The following is a 14,564-nucleotide window of genomic DNA, read 5'->3' on the forward strand; positions in this document are numbered from 1 at the left end:
AAATCGTTTCCGTTCCGACGAAATCTATTCCCTCTCGTTCTCTCTCTCTCGTTTTTTGATTATTTTTCCACGCGCCTATACGAATAAATAACGCGCGCCAATGAAATAGAGAGAAAAAAAAAAAAAAAAAAAAGAAAGGAAAGAAAGAAAAATATTCAAAAAATACTACCTCGAACGCATTGATTCGTGCATCTGTTGGCCAACATTCAGGATGCATAACGAATCCTTCGGAATTCGTTATGCATCCGGTGAATAGGATCGTGTCCTGGGTGTCGTCGATGACAGGTCACGGATTAAGTGTAGCATCGCCACCGTGTATTTTAAAACGGGGAAACGACCTGTGCCGAGTCTGCGATACCACCCTCGTGGATTAATTTCGAACAAAGCGTCGTCGAAATGCATTGTCTGTTTCCTAGAGATTTTTTTTTTTTTTTTATTTTTTATTTTTTTTTTTATTTTATTTTTATTTGGGACGCTCCTACGTTCGATTCGAATAATAAAAAAAATAAAAAAAATATGCTCCCACGCGATACCATTTTCCATTAAACCTCGGCCGCAATTGACATAATTACAACCGTCTATCCGCGAGTGGATTTCTTGGCACAGGCGCGTTTCATACGCTCGGCGAGTCGATGAATGATCGTTAAATTGGCCGTCGAAACGCTGAAGCGGTCGATGATTTCATCCACGCTACGTTAGTTCCCTGAGGAAGAGAAGAAGGAGGAGGAGGAGGAGGAGGAGGAAAAATGGTTGGAGAGAAAGAGGAAGGAAGAAAGAGAAAGGAGGGGAAAAAATGGAGGATGGAGGGAAAAAAAGGACGATGGGAAGTTGGGAAAGAAAGCAGCGAGCAGCTTGCCAAGGAAGGAAAGATCGCGTCGTTAGAATGGGACGTGTGTATATATATATATATATTCGCGAGCCGTGTAAGCATCGGCCGATGACAGCGCAATGAGATTCTGATTTGCGCGAATGCTTATAATCGGCGTGGAACGGGTTGGTTGCGAGTCGCTCGCGCGACCAGTTGCACGCGCGTCTGATTTTAGCAATCAGAGAGGATGATGCAGCCAGAACCGGAGCCGAGCCAATCGGATTCCCGCGCAATTTATTTGTACACCTGTGCGCAAGAGTCGCCCTTTTTTTAGTCGTCCCGCGAGACCGATCCAGGGATCGGTTTGCAACGTAATAGACGCAAGGGACGACCTTCTCTCCCTCGTGAGAAATCTCCACCGTTATAATTGCCACGATTACCATTAACTATTTCGTTTAACTTATTACATCTTCTCTCTCGTGTCTTCGTATATTACGCTCGAGAATTACGTCTATGTATACTATTAGATATACTATTGTATATATTTTCTTTCTAGACGAGATAGGTTCTAAAGTTTTAAATTCCTACGAGAGTGGAGATTTAAGGAGCTTACGGTGTATACCGTTGTCTCGAAATTTACAATTTAAGAATTTCTTCTCTTGTTTAAATTTTTAATGCTATTCAACTATCGAAGTAATTAATTCCATCGATTTGTTCGATTTGTTTGAATCGATGAAGAGAGAGATTTTTTTTTTTTTTTTTTTTTTTTTTTTAAATACACAAGTCATTTTCACTTATACCGATTATAGAATAGTCGTTCCTTTACGTCTCGTGATTTCAGCGAAGAAAATTCACTTGGAAGAATGTTGGAATGTAATTCGCTCTTCGTAATCAATCAAACAACCGTTATGTGTCAATATTTACAGTTAGTTATGGTTAATCGTCGTCAGACATGACGAAGAAAATGTAATTCTTGGGATAAGCTACGACACTTATTTTGCTGAGTCATTCGGCATCACGTTAACGTAAAGGATAATGAACGTAAAGCGGGCTCTATTCGTAATGCAATAATTCTCTGTGCGAAAGTATGTTTACGCATCCCTGGCCAAATTCGAGGCGAAACCCTAGCTTGACCGACTAATCCTATTGGCCGAATGTTTCAAGGCCGAAATACTCTGGAATTGGATTAATATTCCAGATAGACGGAAACGTTGAAACGTCGAAAAGAAAAAATTTATAATTTTCCATCAACCGCGACCGCATCTATGGTTTTTTTATGATCGTGTGAACCGTGCAATCGTGTCAATGATATTGTAAAACTGAGAAAAAACAATAAAAATAGTCATAAAAAGAATTTCCGGATTCTTTTCGTTCTTACTATTTCTAGGATTGTAGGGAATGACTTATGACGAATAAGATGTATCATAAAACAAACGACGCTGTTTACTTAATAGGTGACTAAGACAACCATGGATTACCGTACAATAAAAAGAGTGGAAATTTTAAGGGCCAATAAAATCCTTGGCCAAAAAATTAGAATTACCGAACGAGACTGGACAATATTTAATGATAACTTTATTAGATTCTATATTTATTAATTACTAAAATTAATAATTCGTCTTCCTTTTATTTCGCGCTTTTTCCCCCCTCGCGCGCAACTCGTTCAAGGAAATGCCGATTAAGTAAGTCGCTTAATTTTATCGTGTTTTTGCCAAATAATCCAGAATTTTTTTTTTCAATCGATTTTTTTTTAATGCGATGACTAATGATGTGTGTACAAGTGTTTCGAATAAACTCCAGACATTCTTAACTAAATGTCGTATTGATCGAGTTGGTAACAAGATATTGCGAAATACGAAATAGGATACGCGAAATAATTAAACGAAATTTCATCTACGCGGGAAAAAATGAAAAAAAAAAAAAAAATATCGAAAATTGCGAGCGAATCTTAATTTTTTGACTTTTGTAGGTATATATATATAATAGGTATATACCAACGATGGATTGACCGAGCGTGGCGGGTGCAGCGAGATTATTTAGGTGGCGAAGAATGGTAACAATCGAGCTTTGTAATCGGTCCTCGAAACGATAAAGACTTTGTTAGCCACCCTTCCGGCTTCGCCATTACCCCCCTTGATTTCCACCCCATTTCTCTCTCCCTTTCTCTTTCCGTCGACACACAGTCCGCCTTTCTCTTATTATTCCACCTCTAAAAGGAGGCCCCCAATGGTATCACCTGTTGGCAATTGCACGCCCACGAATTCCTTCCTTGTTTTCTTCCTTTTTTTTTTCTTTTCTTTTTTTTTCTTTTCCGTCTCCTCTCCTGCTCACCACCCACCCCCCTCCTCGAGGCATCTTCCACCCTCTGCGCGCCTCGTCCACCCGCGGCAGCGGCTTTTTTCTCTTTGGACGAAACGATAGAAGTTCGAGCGTGGACGACGGGTAGGTCGACCGCCTTCGCATAAACGCGGTTAATGGGACGAAGATAATGGTGAACGACAATGGCGTACACAAACACGCCATTGTGCCGCTGCTAACCTCGCGGTTTCTCTTTCGATATATTCGCGAATATGGTTTCTCCCGCGTCGACCTCTCCTCGCTTTCGTTTCAAAAAAAAAAAAAAGACTATCCCCACCACCCTGAGTTCTTTAACCCATCGATCCGTTCGAAAATTAACTACCCACGATTCATCCCTGAAGCGCGATCCCAGCCTCGATCGTGCTGCTGCTCTCTTGAACCGAAAGAAAAAAAGGGATCGACGAGGGAGAGGGAGAAAAAGAGAGAAAGAATTTCGAGAAAAAATTCGATCGATCGAATTCCCGAGACTCGTTTTCTTAACTTTTCGACTCGAATTTAATGTAGAAAGAAAAATCTTCGCAAACGCGTCCACTCGCCACGTGGCGATTATTATTAAATGGCAAGTTGCGCGCGTTGAAATCGTGTCGCTCCATTGCTGCTCCATTCTCCAGCCCGGAGAAATCCATCCTCTATCCGCAAATCCAATTATTCACGCGTAATAACGGCACAATGATGATCTCGTGCAAACGTTAACTATTAAAAGAAAGTGAACGAGGAGGGAGAGGTAAGTGAAAAGGGGAAGAGAAAGAGAGAGAGAGAGAGAGAGAGAGAGAGAGAGAGAGAGAGAAGGAGCAAGGAGAGCAGGGAGTGGAGGGGAAGGGGCATTGAAATCGCGCGTTATTCGATAGGTACGTAGCAGAGGCAGCAGGTACATACGTATCCGCTTAAACGAAAGCTCGTCCGGCACAAAAGCAGCGTGCCATCGAGTATCACAAACATTGATTTGAATCACAAAGACCGCCCGCGGTATTCCATTGTCGGGGCTCGACTTATTGTACAGTTTCTCCTCTCCAACTTCCGCCGCCAGCGATCACCCTCTTCCTCTTCCTCTGTCTTTTCCTACCGTTTTCCCGTCTCTCTCTCTCTCTCTCTTCTTCGCTTTTTCCACCTCCTTCCATCTCGATCGGTGACGACCTATCAATCCACTTATCCCGCGCGGTTTACGCGCCACTTGTGGCGTTTCCGCCCGACGAAAATCGCTGAAACCCGAGCTTTTAATCATCGTCGGTGTTTTCCAACTGCCGTTCGAATCATCCATTGTCCACAGGTTGGACGTGGGCCGCTACCACGTTTGTGACGCGATAATTTTCGCGAAATTTGCGGAGACACGCGGCTCTCATTCGCGTCGATCGCGCGATTGTCTTCCCGCAAAATGAGATTGTCAACCGCGTGGCGGCGCGCTTTTGCCCTCCCCCGGCAACCAAATGAGAATTTCGTTGTTCCATCGTCTCTCTCGCGTCTCACTCTCCTCTTTTTTCCTCCTTCCCTTCTCTCGTGTTAATCATGGATGGAACGAGCGATCATCGTCGAGGCCGGTAACGAGTCGAGGAACTTGGCGAGGGAATAATCGATCGTTTCGAATCGAGCTTCTGACGCGAAATACGCGGATCGAAGAAATAGCGGGAGATAATAATACGTTATTTCACCGATTCTTGGATCGAAAGAAAGGTTTAGATATATATATATACATATGTATGTACGAATATAAATTCAGAAATAAGCTTTTCATTTCTTGGAAGTTGTCGGGAACGATCAAGAATGGAAAGTAAAGGTAATAATAATCCACGACCTTTAAAGGTGACGAAACGCAAGTTTTCGCGGGTGGAAGGAGGGGAAAAGCCGGCCGGTTGTCCCGCTAATTAGTCGTAGCTGCAAATCGTAGATTCTACGGCCAGGTATTTGACATAGCTTTATTATTCTCGGGCTCGTTGCGGGGTCCAGGTATACGTACGCCAACTCGGTCAGAATGGCTGGATGGCAATCGACCGACAAACAAAGGGTACCGTTTACGGTCAACTGCCAACTGCCGTATTCTCAACTGCCGAGTTCTCCCTGAACGTTGACCAACAATTAGCAATAAATTCTCGCCCGTTCCTTAATATTCGGCCCCAAGTCGAAGTCGAGGCCGCATTGTCGTCGCATCTCGACCACCACGACTCCCGCCACGAGCCGCGCCGCATACGTACGTAACTTTTGCTCGCGTCATTCGTGCGGTTTTCATTACGCCGCACTGTCGCCGGACCCGTCACGATGCTTCCCTGATTACCCTTTCCCGCTTTGATTTATTGCCCGTTATCCCGCGCCTCCTCGCCCGCCTCGCGGGACAGAAGCGGCCGAGGAGAGTGATTCGTGACGATCTCGCTTACGAGGTGATAACGAGGCGCAAGAGTCAGCCCCGACGATTAGAGAGATCGATCGATTGACTCATTCGGGGGGGACCTTGCACTTCGTTTATCGGCCCTGGTAATCTTATCGAGACGACCTTGTCCGCTTATCGAGACAGCCGCTGTCCGCTCGATCGCGCGACATCGATCGATGGTGATTGCAACGATTTCTGAAATCGAACTCTTTCGATTCCGTCCTCACCACTTGTATCGTGAAATTCTTATTATCCGTCCAAGTTAGAGTAGATTTTTTTTTTTTCCTTCTTCTTTTTTTTCCGTTTTAATTACTAAGGAGGAGGAGGAGGAGAAGAAGGATGGAGCGATGTAAGTAAGTAATCTCGAAAGATTGTCGCGGCGAGGAGTTTCATCGTGTGTTGAGACGACGGATGGTAACGAAGAGAGAAAGGAAAGGAAAAAAGGGGAAAGGGAGGGAAAAAAAGAGAAATAGAGAGAGAGAGAGAGAGAGAGAGGCATGGTGGGATTCGTCGAAATTGAACGAACGACGGTGAACGTTCGAATGGAACTCCATCCGAGCTGCCGTTACTTTCATTGTCGGTGACGCACGCCGGGGTTGCGCTACGATTATCTATGACGCATTCTTCCATTATGCGTTTCGCTCTTTCTCTGCCTTTCTCCCGCCCCGATTCTCCCCGTCTTTGTCTGGCTTTCGTGCCGCGGCAACAGGTCCTACGCATGAGCCGCGCTTAAACGGAGTCGCATCGGCCGATGGAAGGTTCTTTCAGGAACGGAGAGGCATCGTCAGCCTCTTTGTGAATTTCACGAACGAGAGAGATGGTGGACCGAAGAGAGGCCCGAAGGATTCGACGAAGAGAGGAGGAGAAGAGGGGAAAAAAAGAAAGAAGAGAGAAGAGGGAAAGAGGGAAGAGGAGGAGGAGGAGAAAATGGGTCAAGTCGAGCGGATATAATGGGTGATTTGAATACGACGAAGCGCGACGAGGCAAGCTAATGCAATCGGCAAATTAGCTAAAAAGGAGAGATACTTGTTCGATGTACGACTTTCGACTGGTAGTCGAGGGAAAGTCGAGTGTGTTTAAATAATACGAGGACGCGACTTCGATTTACGAATTATCAATTTTGCTCGAACGAAGGAGGAAAGGGAGTAAAGTAAAAAAAGCTCGTCTTGGATCGTCATCATCATCATCGTCGTCGTCGTCGTCGTCATCGCGAAGAGATGACGAACCGATGAACGAATCGACTCGTGTCGTGGCTTTTTTTCGAAAAAAAAAAATAATGAAAAATAAAAAAATAAAAAAATCTCGCAAAGAAAGCGCCGATACGAGAGAAAAAACGCGATAAGATTACGATTGTCTGCGCAGTAAAATATATACTCTTGTTATACACGTGTACAAAGCGGATAGTCGAAGTTATCGAGCGTCTTGTTCCCTTCGCGACTAACACCGCGACGAATCCCGTTGTTGAAACGTTCGCGTCTTCATTTACATTACATGCAACAATTTTGCAAAACTATTACTCTGTCTATATTACTGCTATTACTGCTACCACTACTACCACTATTACTACTACTACTCTGTCCACACGCGAGCTCCACGACTGGCCTCCAATCGAAGAAAACGTGTACGCGTTGTAAGGGTTGTAACCCCTCTCCTCTCTCCTCTAACCCTCCCCCCTCCGAATCGCGAAAATCGAAGTTAGGCCATGGAATTCGAAGGTCAGCGGAGAAATCGCGCGACACGATTCGCGCGCGAAGGCAGGCGCTGCGCGGCGTGTCGTTTCGTCGTGGATCCGTGGTGGATAAAGAAAGAGAAGAACGAAGAGGGGGTGAGAAAGGAGAGACACGCGCTGATCTCGCGCGTGGAGCGTAGGGAAACGACACGAGGCGACTACGAAAGGGAGGAAATTGGCGGAGAGGAGGAGGAGGAGGAGGAGGAGGAGGAGAAGGAGAAGAAGGCAAGCAGGCAGGCAGGCAGGCAGGGTCGGTCCAGCGTTGACGAAGGTTCCATGCGTGTCCGGGGGTGGAAAGGGGTGAGTGGCGGGCAGCGGAAGAACGCGTGGACGACGAAAGACTGGCGACCCGAGGAGAGGAGAGGAGAGGAGAGGAGAGGAGAAAAGGGAGGGAGAGAGAGAGAGAGAGAAGGAGGAAGGATGGTGGTCGAGTCGGGGAAGAAGAGAGAAAGCGAGGGAGAAGCGAGAGGGAGCGAGGATCGGAGGTGGTGGAAGCGAGAGGAGACGATCGGCGTTTGGGACGAGGGCGAGAGGGGTGAAAGCGTCGCCGCGAGAGGTCGTGTCGGGGGGTTGTTGGTGTGACGTCACGGCGTAATGGCGCCGCCTTCGGCGTCGAAGGGAGCCGCGCGATTGGTCGAGAGAAATGATGGCAGGCTTGCGTGCCAATCGATTGCCGTTGGTAGGCTCGGGTCTGGTCCGTCGGTCCGTTGGGTATGGTTGCTGGTAGCAAGACAGGTAGGGTAGCGTGGAGGAGGGGCGGCGAGCGCAGTGCGAGCGAAACAGAGAGAGGGGGACAGCCGCCTCGGCAGGAAGTGAGCCCCGAGAGTGGGACCCCAAGGCGAAATCCACAAATGCTCAGACGGTTCCGTTCTTTCGTGGCGAGTGGAGGTCGCCGCTACTTGTTCGTCTTCTCGTTTTGTCTTTAAGAATTTTACGTTGACAATCGGAGTCGTATCGGGCCACGGCCACGAGTCGGAGAAGGAGGATCACGGATGAAAGAACGTGCGCGACGGTGCACGGAGCAGCACGCGTGTACCATCAGGTGGGACGGCGAGGGGTCGTCGACGACGGGTCGTCATCGTCGCCCTTCCTCCTCTTCTCGACGTTCGCAGAAAAGACAATAGTGCGGCGAGAAAAGTGAAAATTATATTATCCGCATCCACGATAAGTGGAGGATCGGTTATGCGTGTACGACGCGAAGTGACGTGATCGAACTGTTTCCCCGGATCGGGTTCGAATCGTTGCATTCAAGTAGTCGAAGAAACGGAGAGGAAACAACAGCGAGGAGGACCCAACGTATCGTTGCATCGTCGCGATCCCATTCGTCGAGCTTATCGCGAGGCTGCAGCCAGTCACGAACGAGCTCTCGCACGGGTTCGACGGAGTTGAAACGGAGCAAGAGGGAAATATACGTCGAGAAAGAAAAAAGTGTTCGTCAGTTCTCGATCGGACTTTGCCGTGAATCGTGCCGAGATTCGTGCGATTCGTGCGTTCGAATCGCTTGCGATTACGACGCGATTCGAGACGTAGAGTCACGACCCACGAGGAACAGGAGGAGGAGGAGGAGGAGGAGGAGGAGGAGGAGGAGGAGGAGAAGGAGGAAGAGTGCGCGTCCAGGAATGAAATCGCGTTGATATGATGAGGAAAGAAGAGTGTTCGATGTTTGATCATCCACTCGTGGATGCGCAACGTGGATGAGTTTTCACGATTCTCTCAAAAAAGAGAAAGAACAAAATCGGTGATATCGGAGTGAGATCAAGCGGAGAGACAGATTTCCCGTATTCCCGATATAGGAATGTTCGTGCCGTTTATTATTCGTTAAATAAGAATAAGTGCACGGTGATCGTGTGCTCGATTGACTGACGATTGTGTATATATATATATATATATACATATATATATATACATATATATATATATATACATACATACGTATATATATATATATATATATATCGTCTGTGCTTGTTCGACGAAGTGAGTACAACGTGATTAAACGAGGATTTATCGCAAGAAGTGACTCTTTTTTTATATCGATCGCCGGCAAAGACTCTGACGAGATCAACGAACGAGAGGATAGAATTTCGCGTACGCGTTCGCGTTTGTCGCGAACGAAAAAGAAAGTGGAAGAAAAGAGTGTCGGTGCAGTGTCGCCGACTTCTCGGTGGTGCGATACGGAAGATCTGGAAAAAAAAGGGCGAGCAACTTGTTTCTTTCTTCCCCCCCTTCCCTCCCTCCCTCTCTCTCTTTTTTTTTTTGCTTATGATCGAGAAAAGATCGGGAAAATCGATTTCCATGTTGTCATCCTGTCATCGCGAGGAAGGGAAAGGAAGGGTATTGTTATTCCTCGTCGCGTAGCGGGACGACGCGCAACAGCGGACACGCCGCCGACTCGTTTTCCCGGCAAACTTGGTTTAACGGAGGATTCGGGACGAGTAATTAACCGTTGAACCGTGCACACGAGTCCTTCTCGGCGTTTCGTCGAGATTTCTTGACGTCGAGCGGTACAAGTAAACGGCGGCAAACTGTACGGGCACCGGGAAGAAGAAATGCTCACGATGGAGACGGACCTGAAGGGCGGCAGCCTGCACGGTCAAATGCCACCGCACCAAGGTGTATCGCCAATGGGCCATCATACCGGAGTTTCGCCTTACGGCAGCCTCGGCTCCATTGTGCACAGCCCGGCATTGTCCGGAAGCCCACCGAGCACCGGAGGTCTGGGCCTGGGGTTGCCGCACCACCATCAGACCCCGCAACACCATTACGCGTCGATGCAGGCGGCGCAGCAACAGCAACAGCAGCAGCAACAACAGACGATACACTCGTTGGCCCAGCAAAACGCCGGCCAGCAGCAGCAGCAGCACCAACACCACCCGCACCAACCCCCCCAACAACAGTCGCAAACGTCCCACCATCAATCCGCCAACAACAACAACAACACGAGCAAGAACAACAACATCGATCGCGTGAAAAGGCCGATGAACGCGTTCATGGTGTGGTCCCGCGGGCAACGGCGAAAGATGGCCCAGGAGAATCCCAAGATGCACAACTCGGAGATATCGAAACGTTTGGGGGCCGAGTGGAAATTGCTGAGCGAAACGGAGAAGCGCCCCTTCATAGACGAGGCGAAACGATTGCGCGCCGTGCACATGAAGGAGCACCCCGATTACAAATACAGGCCGCGGCGCAAGACAAAAACGTTGCTCAAGAAGGATAAATTCCCCCTCGGTGGGGGGGTGGCGGGCGTTGGCGGGATGCTGGGTGTGGATCAACGGCAAGTCGGCGGTAACGGTGGGCCCCAGCAGACCCAGTTGTCGCGCGACGTGTACCAAATGCCCAACGGTTACATGCCAAACGGATACATGATGCACGACCCAACGGCTGCTTATCAGCAACACGTCGCGTACGGGAGCCACATGGGCGGCGCGGCAGCGGCAGCGGCCGCTTCGGCGGCCGGTTACCCGAGGTACGACATGGGCCACCACATGGGCGGCGGTAGCCCGAGCCCGATAAACAGCTACATGAACGGTTACGGTGGTTACGGGAGCACCACCGTGCCGGGTGGATCGCCCTCACCTTATCATCAAGCCCAGCCGGGATCTCAAATGTCGAGCCACAGTCCGAGCGGTAGTAGCATAAAATCGGAGCCGACGAGTCCCGCGAGCGGTGGGATTCACACACCGACGCCAACGGGCGCGTCGTCGACGGCCGCTGCCGGTGGCCAAATAGTTAAACGGGAATACATGGGGCAACAACAGACCCAACAAACTCAGGGTGATCTCAGGCAAATGATCTCCATGTATTTGCCTCAAGGAGTGGAACAGGGAGTCGTCCAACATGGCGCCGGTGTCTACTCGCCTGGACCATCTCCCGATCCCTTGGCGCAGCATCATACGGCGATTCCACCTCTAACGCACATGTAAGCTCAATTTCTTTCTTTTTTTTTTTTTTTTTATACTTTATTTACCCTGCCCTCCCCCTAATATCTGTTACATTCTGCCTACTCGCGGGTGTACGAGTATCGGCGTCTCGCCGGGCGAAAGAGAAGGATTAAAATTCTCTCCGTTCGTCCGGGAAGGCTTCGAACTCGCATTTCGACTCCCTTTCTACCTTCGAGGGACGGGATAAACATTCGATCGAGTTCGAGCTTCCAACTTCTAACCACGTCCTCGATTTCCGCGCGATTTTGCTTTTCTATCGTGGTTAGTTTAGTCGCGCTAGTAGTTTAGTTTTATCGCGAATTAGCGAACCGGTTTATCCCTCTCTCTTGGTAGATGTAAGCTTGATCGAGCTACGTTCGAGTTTTGATTCGTCGAACGTATTCGCGGGAAAAAATGCTCTTACGCTTTTCTTACGTTTAAAACTCGAACGTTGGCACGATTATATGTCGCACAAACAACACCCTCGATAAAGCAATTCACCACGCTTTCTATACGCAATTCTTGCGCCTTTGCATTTGCATACTAACATTATCGCCACGACATTTCCACTTCTGGACCCTAATGATCAATCCTGAGTACATACGTAACAATTAGCACCGACGTGAGAAAAAGAAAAAAAAAAAAGGAAAAGAAACCCTACCTCCACGCTCCGTGGTTCGAGCGAGCCTAACAGCGACCAGATTTTTACGTAACGAGATAACGAGCCATCCTCGATCCAACGCTCGATCGAGCGAAACGCATGATTTACTCAGTAGCTGTGATTATCATTATCATCGTTCCTTTTCATTTTTATCCAATCTATTTCACGTAAAAAGAGAAATATCTTAGATCTATTAAGCAATTAATCGTTCCTCTTCTATCATCCCTTCTTTCTCTCCAAACGAAGGATTTCGTTCGAACGTGAATTATCGTTATCGTGATAAATTAGAAAAGGCGTTTTCCGTTTTTCTTCTTCTTCTTCTTCTTCTTCTTCTTCTTCTTCTTCTTCTTCTTCTACTTCTACTCGTGTTTCGAATCGGTTGGAAGAGAACTATCGTCTTTTCAATGATTTAAGGTGATCGCCGGTTTTAGATGGAACGCGTAGAAATATCAGGACGCGTTTACCCGATCAACCAGACGATCGACGAGATTAATTCCTCGTAGCTCTAGGTCGTCGCGCGCGAGATTAACGGTATTTGGGAAGATTTACGAGGAAAGTTTTCGACAACGACGGTCGACCGACGTGGTTGGTAAACAGAGAAACTCGTTCGATGTGGCAACCAGCACGATGCAAAGAGAGACTTTGTAACACCTTTGTTTTCCTCTTCGTGGTCGAGGAAACCCTTTTTCTTTTGTGTACATTTATATACCTTCCTTATCTTCTGTTCCAAGATTCCAAGTGTTTCGATCGATCGAAAATTTTCTCTGTTCGTTTCGTTTTCTTTCGATTACGTTATTTCTCTTTCCTTTTTTCTTTCTTTCTTTCTTTCTTTCATTTTCTTTTTCTTTTTCCTTTTCCGTTTCTTTCTTCTATTATTTTCTCGTTTCGATCCGAGTTTCGTGCGTAGGGTCCAGAACGTAGGGAATTTCGAGCGGTTTATACTCAAGATTTATTTCTCGTGAGTACTCAGCCTATCAAGAGATAAATGTTGAGTTTAAACGTGTCGGGTTTCGCGGGTTGAGTCAAGAGAACCTCGTAGGCCGTTCTCCTCTCCCTCCCACCCCCTCTCCGCCCTTCCCTCCTCCTTCCTCCCCCTCGACGTTCACTTCGATCGTCGGCATCGATCGTCGTTGTATCGCTCTTCGATTCTCCTCCTCCACCTCGCGCGTTTTCTTTCGATTCGATTAAGATTTCGTCGTGGAAATGAACGAAATGGTCGATCGAGGATAAATAAATAGAAAAAGATCTTCGCTCGAGTTTTGAACTCACTCTTCCGATCGCATCGAAGAGACGAAGAGAGAACGTGCGGCCACCACGAGACTTTCTTCTGACTCATCCCACGTCCCGATAGAAAATAAATATCCAAAAACTGCAATTAGCAACCTAACATGAAACCAATAACCCCGTAGGATAGCTTAGATTCAGAAGAGAGGACAACGTGCGTAACGTGGGACAACTTTGAAAATATGAAGATGATATTCTAACGAGAGAGCAAGTAAAAAAAGAAAAAAGAAAAAAAACGAAAGAAAGAGAGAGAGAGAGAAGAAGAAGAAGAAGAAGAAAAAAAAATATAAAAAAAGACCGCGAGAATAAGATATTATATTGGGATTAATATCGTTATAATTAAATACGCTGAGAATTCGGGAGACCGTGGGGGCTGAGACGAGATCGTCGTAGATTTCTCGCAATCTTTGGAGAAATGACAAAGGGCGAAAAGAAAAGAAGATAACGAAAAAGAAAGAAAGAAAAAAAAAAAATAACCAAGAGAAATGAAATTAATCGAAAAAAAAAAAAAAAAAAGAAATTCTTTCTTCTCACGATTCACGCGCGATCCGAAGAATTCAATCATCGAGGATTCGAGGAACTCGTGTACTATCTAACGAATTAGATACACGAAAAAAAAAGAGGAAAAAAGGAAGGAACGAATAATCGCGTTCTTGAGCGATCGATATATGATTCACGGAAGAAATTATCATCGTTGGAATCGCGCGCGTCCTCGATCGTACGCCCGAGGACTTCCGGTCGTTTTCTTCCCAAGCTTGCGACGAATCTGCGCTCCTGCGGCCCCCACGCTCTTCTCCGCGCCTCGTCTCGTTTGTAGAGAGCGTTTCTCTATCTTTTTTTTTTTTTTTTTTTTTCTATCGACGCGATGACACAGAGGAGGCACAGATGATGAGTCGTTCGTTGAATCGGACACGGAGACGCGATTTTGGCGAGGGAAGAGGGAGGGTCAAGAAGAAGAGGGGTCCTCGCGGAATAAATTCGAAAAAAAAAGAGATGGAGATGTATCGATGATTCGTCGATGAGCGTTACATCATACACGGGCAAAAGAGCGAAGAACGAGAATGAAAGAGAATGAACGAGAGAGAGAAAGAGAGAGTTAGAAAGAAAGGGAAGCGAGAAGAAACGCGAACTGATTAAACTTCTTACTGTGATAAAGCATGAAAAAAAAGTTGAATGCTGCACAATTTAGCTCGCGTGTAAGAAATAGCAGGGTATAGTCGCCGTGAGGGATTCGATAGAAAGGGGATGATGATGTGAAAAGTAGAGGAAGAGGTATATCTCGGAAAAAAAACATCGAAGCAGGATGAGATAATACAATAAGCGTAACCGTGTGTGTATATAAATATATATATATATATATTTATATATATATACATATTTATATGCGTATATGTATATATATATATATATAAAATGTTATATATACATATATATATATATATATA

At 46.7% G+C, this 14,564-nt stretch overlaps 1 protein-coding gene across 11 annotated transcripts in view; it reads left to right on the forward strand.

The window, feature by feature from the left end:
* Positions 1 to 14,564, forward strand: part of LOC122716132 (transcription factor Sox-2) — a 270,718-nt gene that overhangs the window by 169,410 nt on the left and 86,744 nt on the right. For 3 of the 11 annotated variants that reach the window (XR_006346947.1, XR_006346948.1, XM_043938918.1), the window contains exon 1: positions 7,743 to 11,173. The exons of 6 other annotated variants lie outside the window; for them this stretch is intronic. Coding sequence is in view for 3 of the 5 variants with exons in the window: in XM_043938918.1 (XP_043794853.1) it covers positions 9,804 to 11,173 (1,370 nt within the window). In the remaining 2 variants the exon portion in view is untranslated. Of the gene's footprint in view, positions 1 to 7,741; positions 11,174 to 13,244; positions 14,551 to 14,564 lie in introns of those variants that run through there. 2 more of the 11 variants (XM_043938920.1, XM_043938917.1) reach the window with 2 other exon arrangements.

The sequence above is a fragment of the Apis laboriosa genome, unplaced genomic scaffold, assembly GCF_014066325.1.
Source record: "Apis laboriosa isolate Shangri-la unplaced genomic scaffold, ASM1406632v1 scaffold42_cov153, whole genome shotgun sequence".
Lineage (NCBI taxonomy): Eukaryota > Metazoa > Arthropoda > Insecta > Hymenoptera > Apidae > Apis > Apis laboriosa.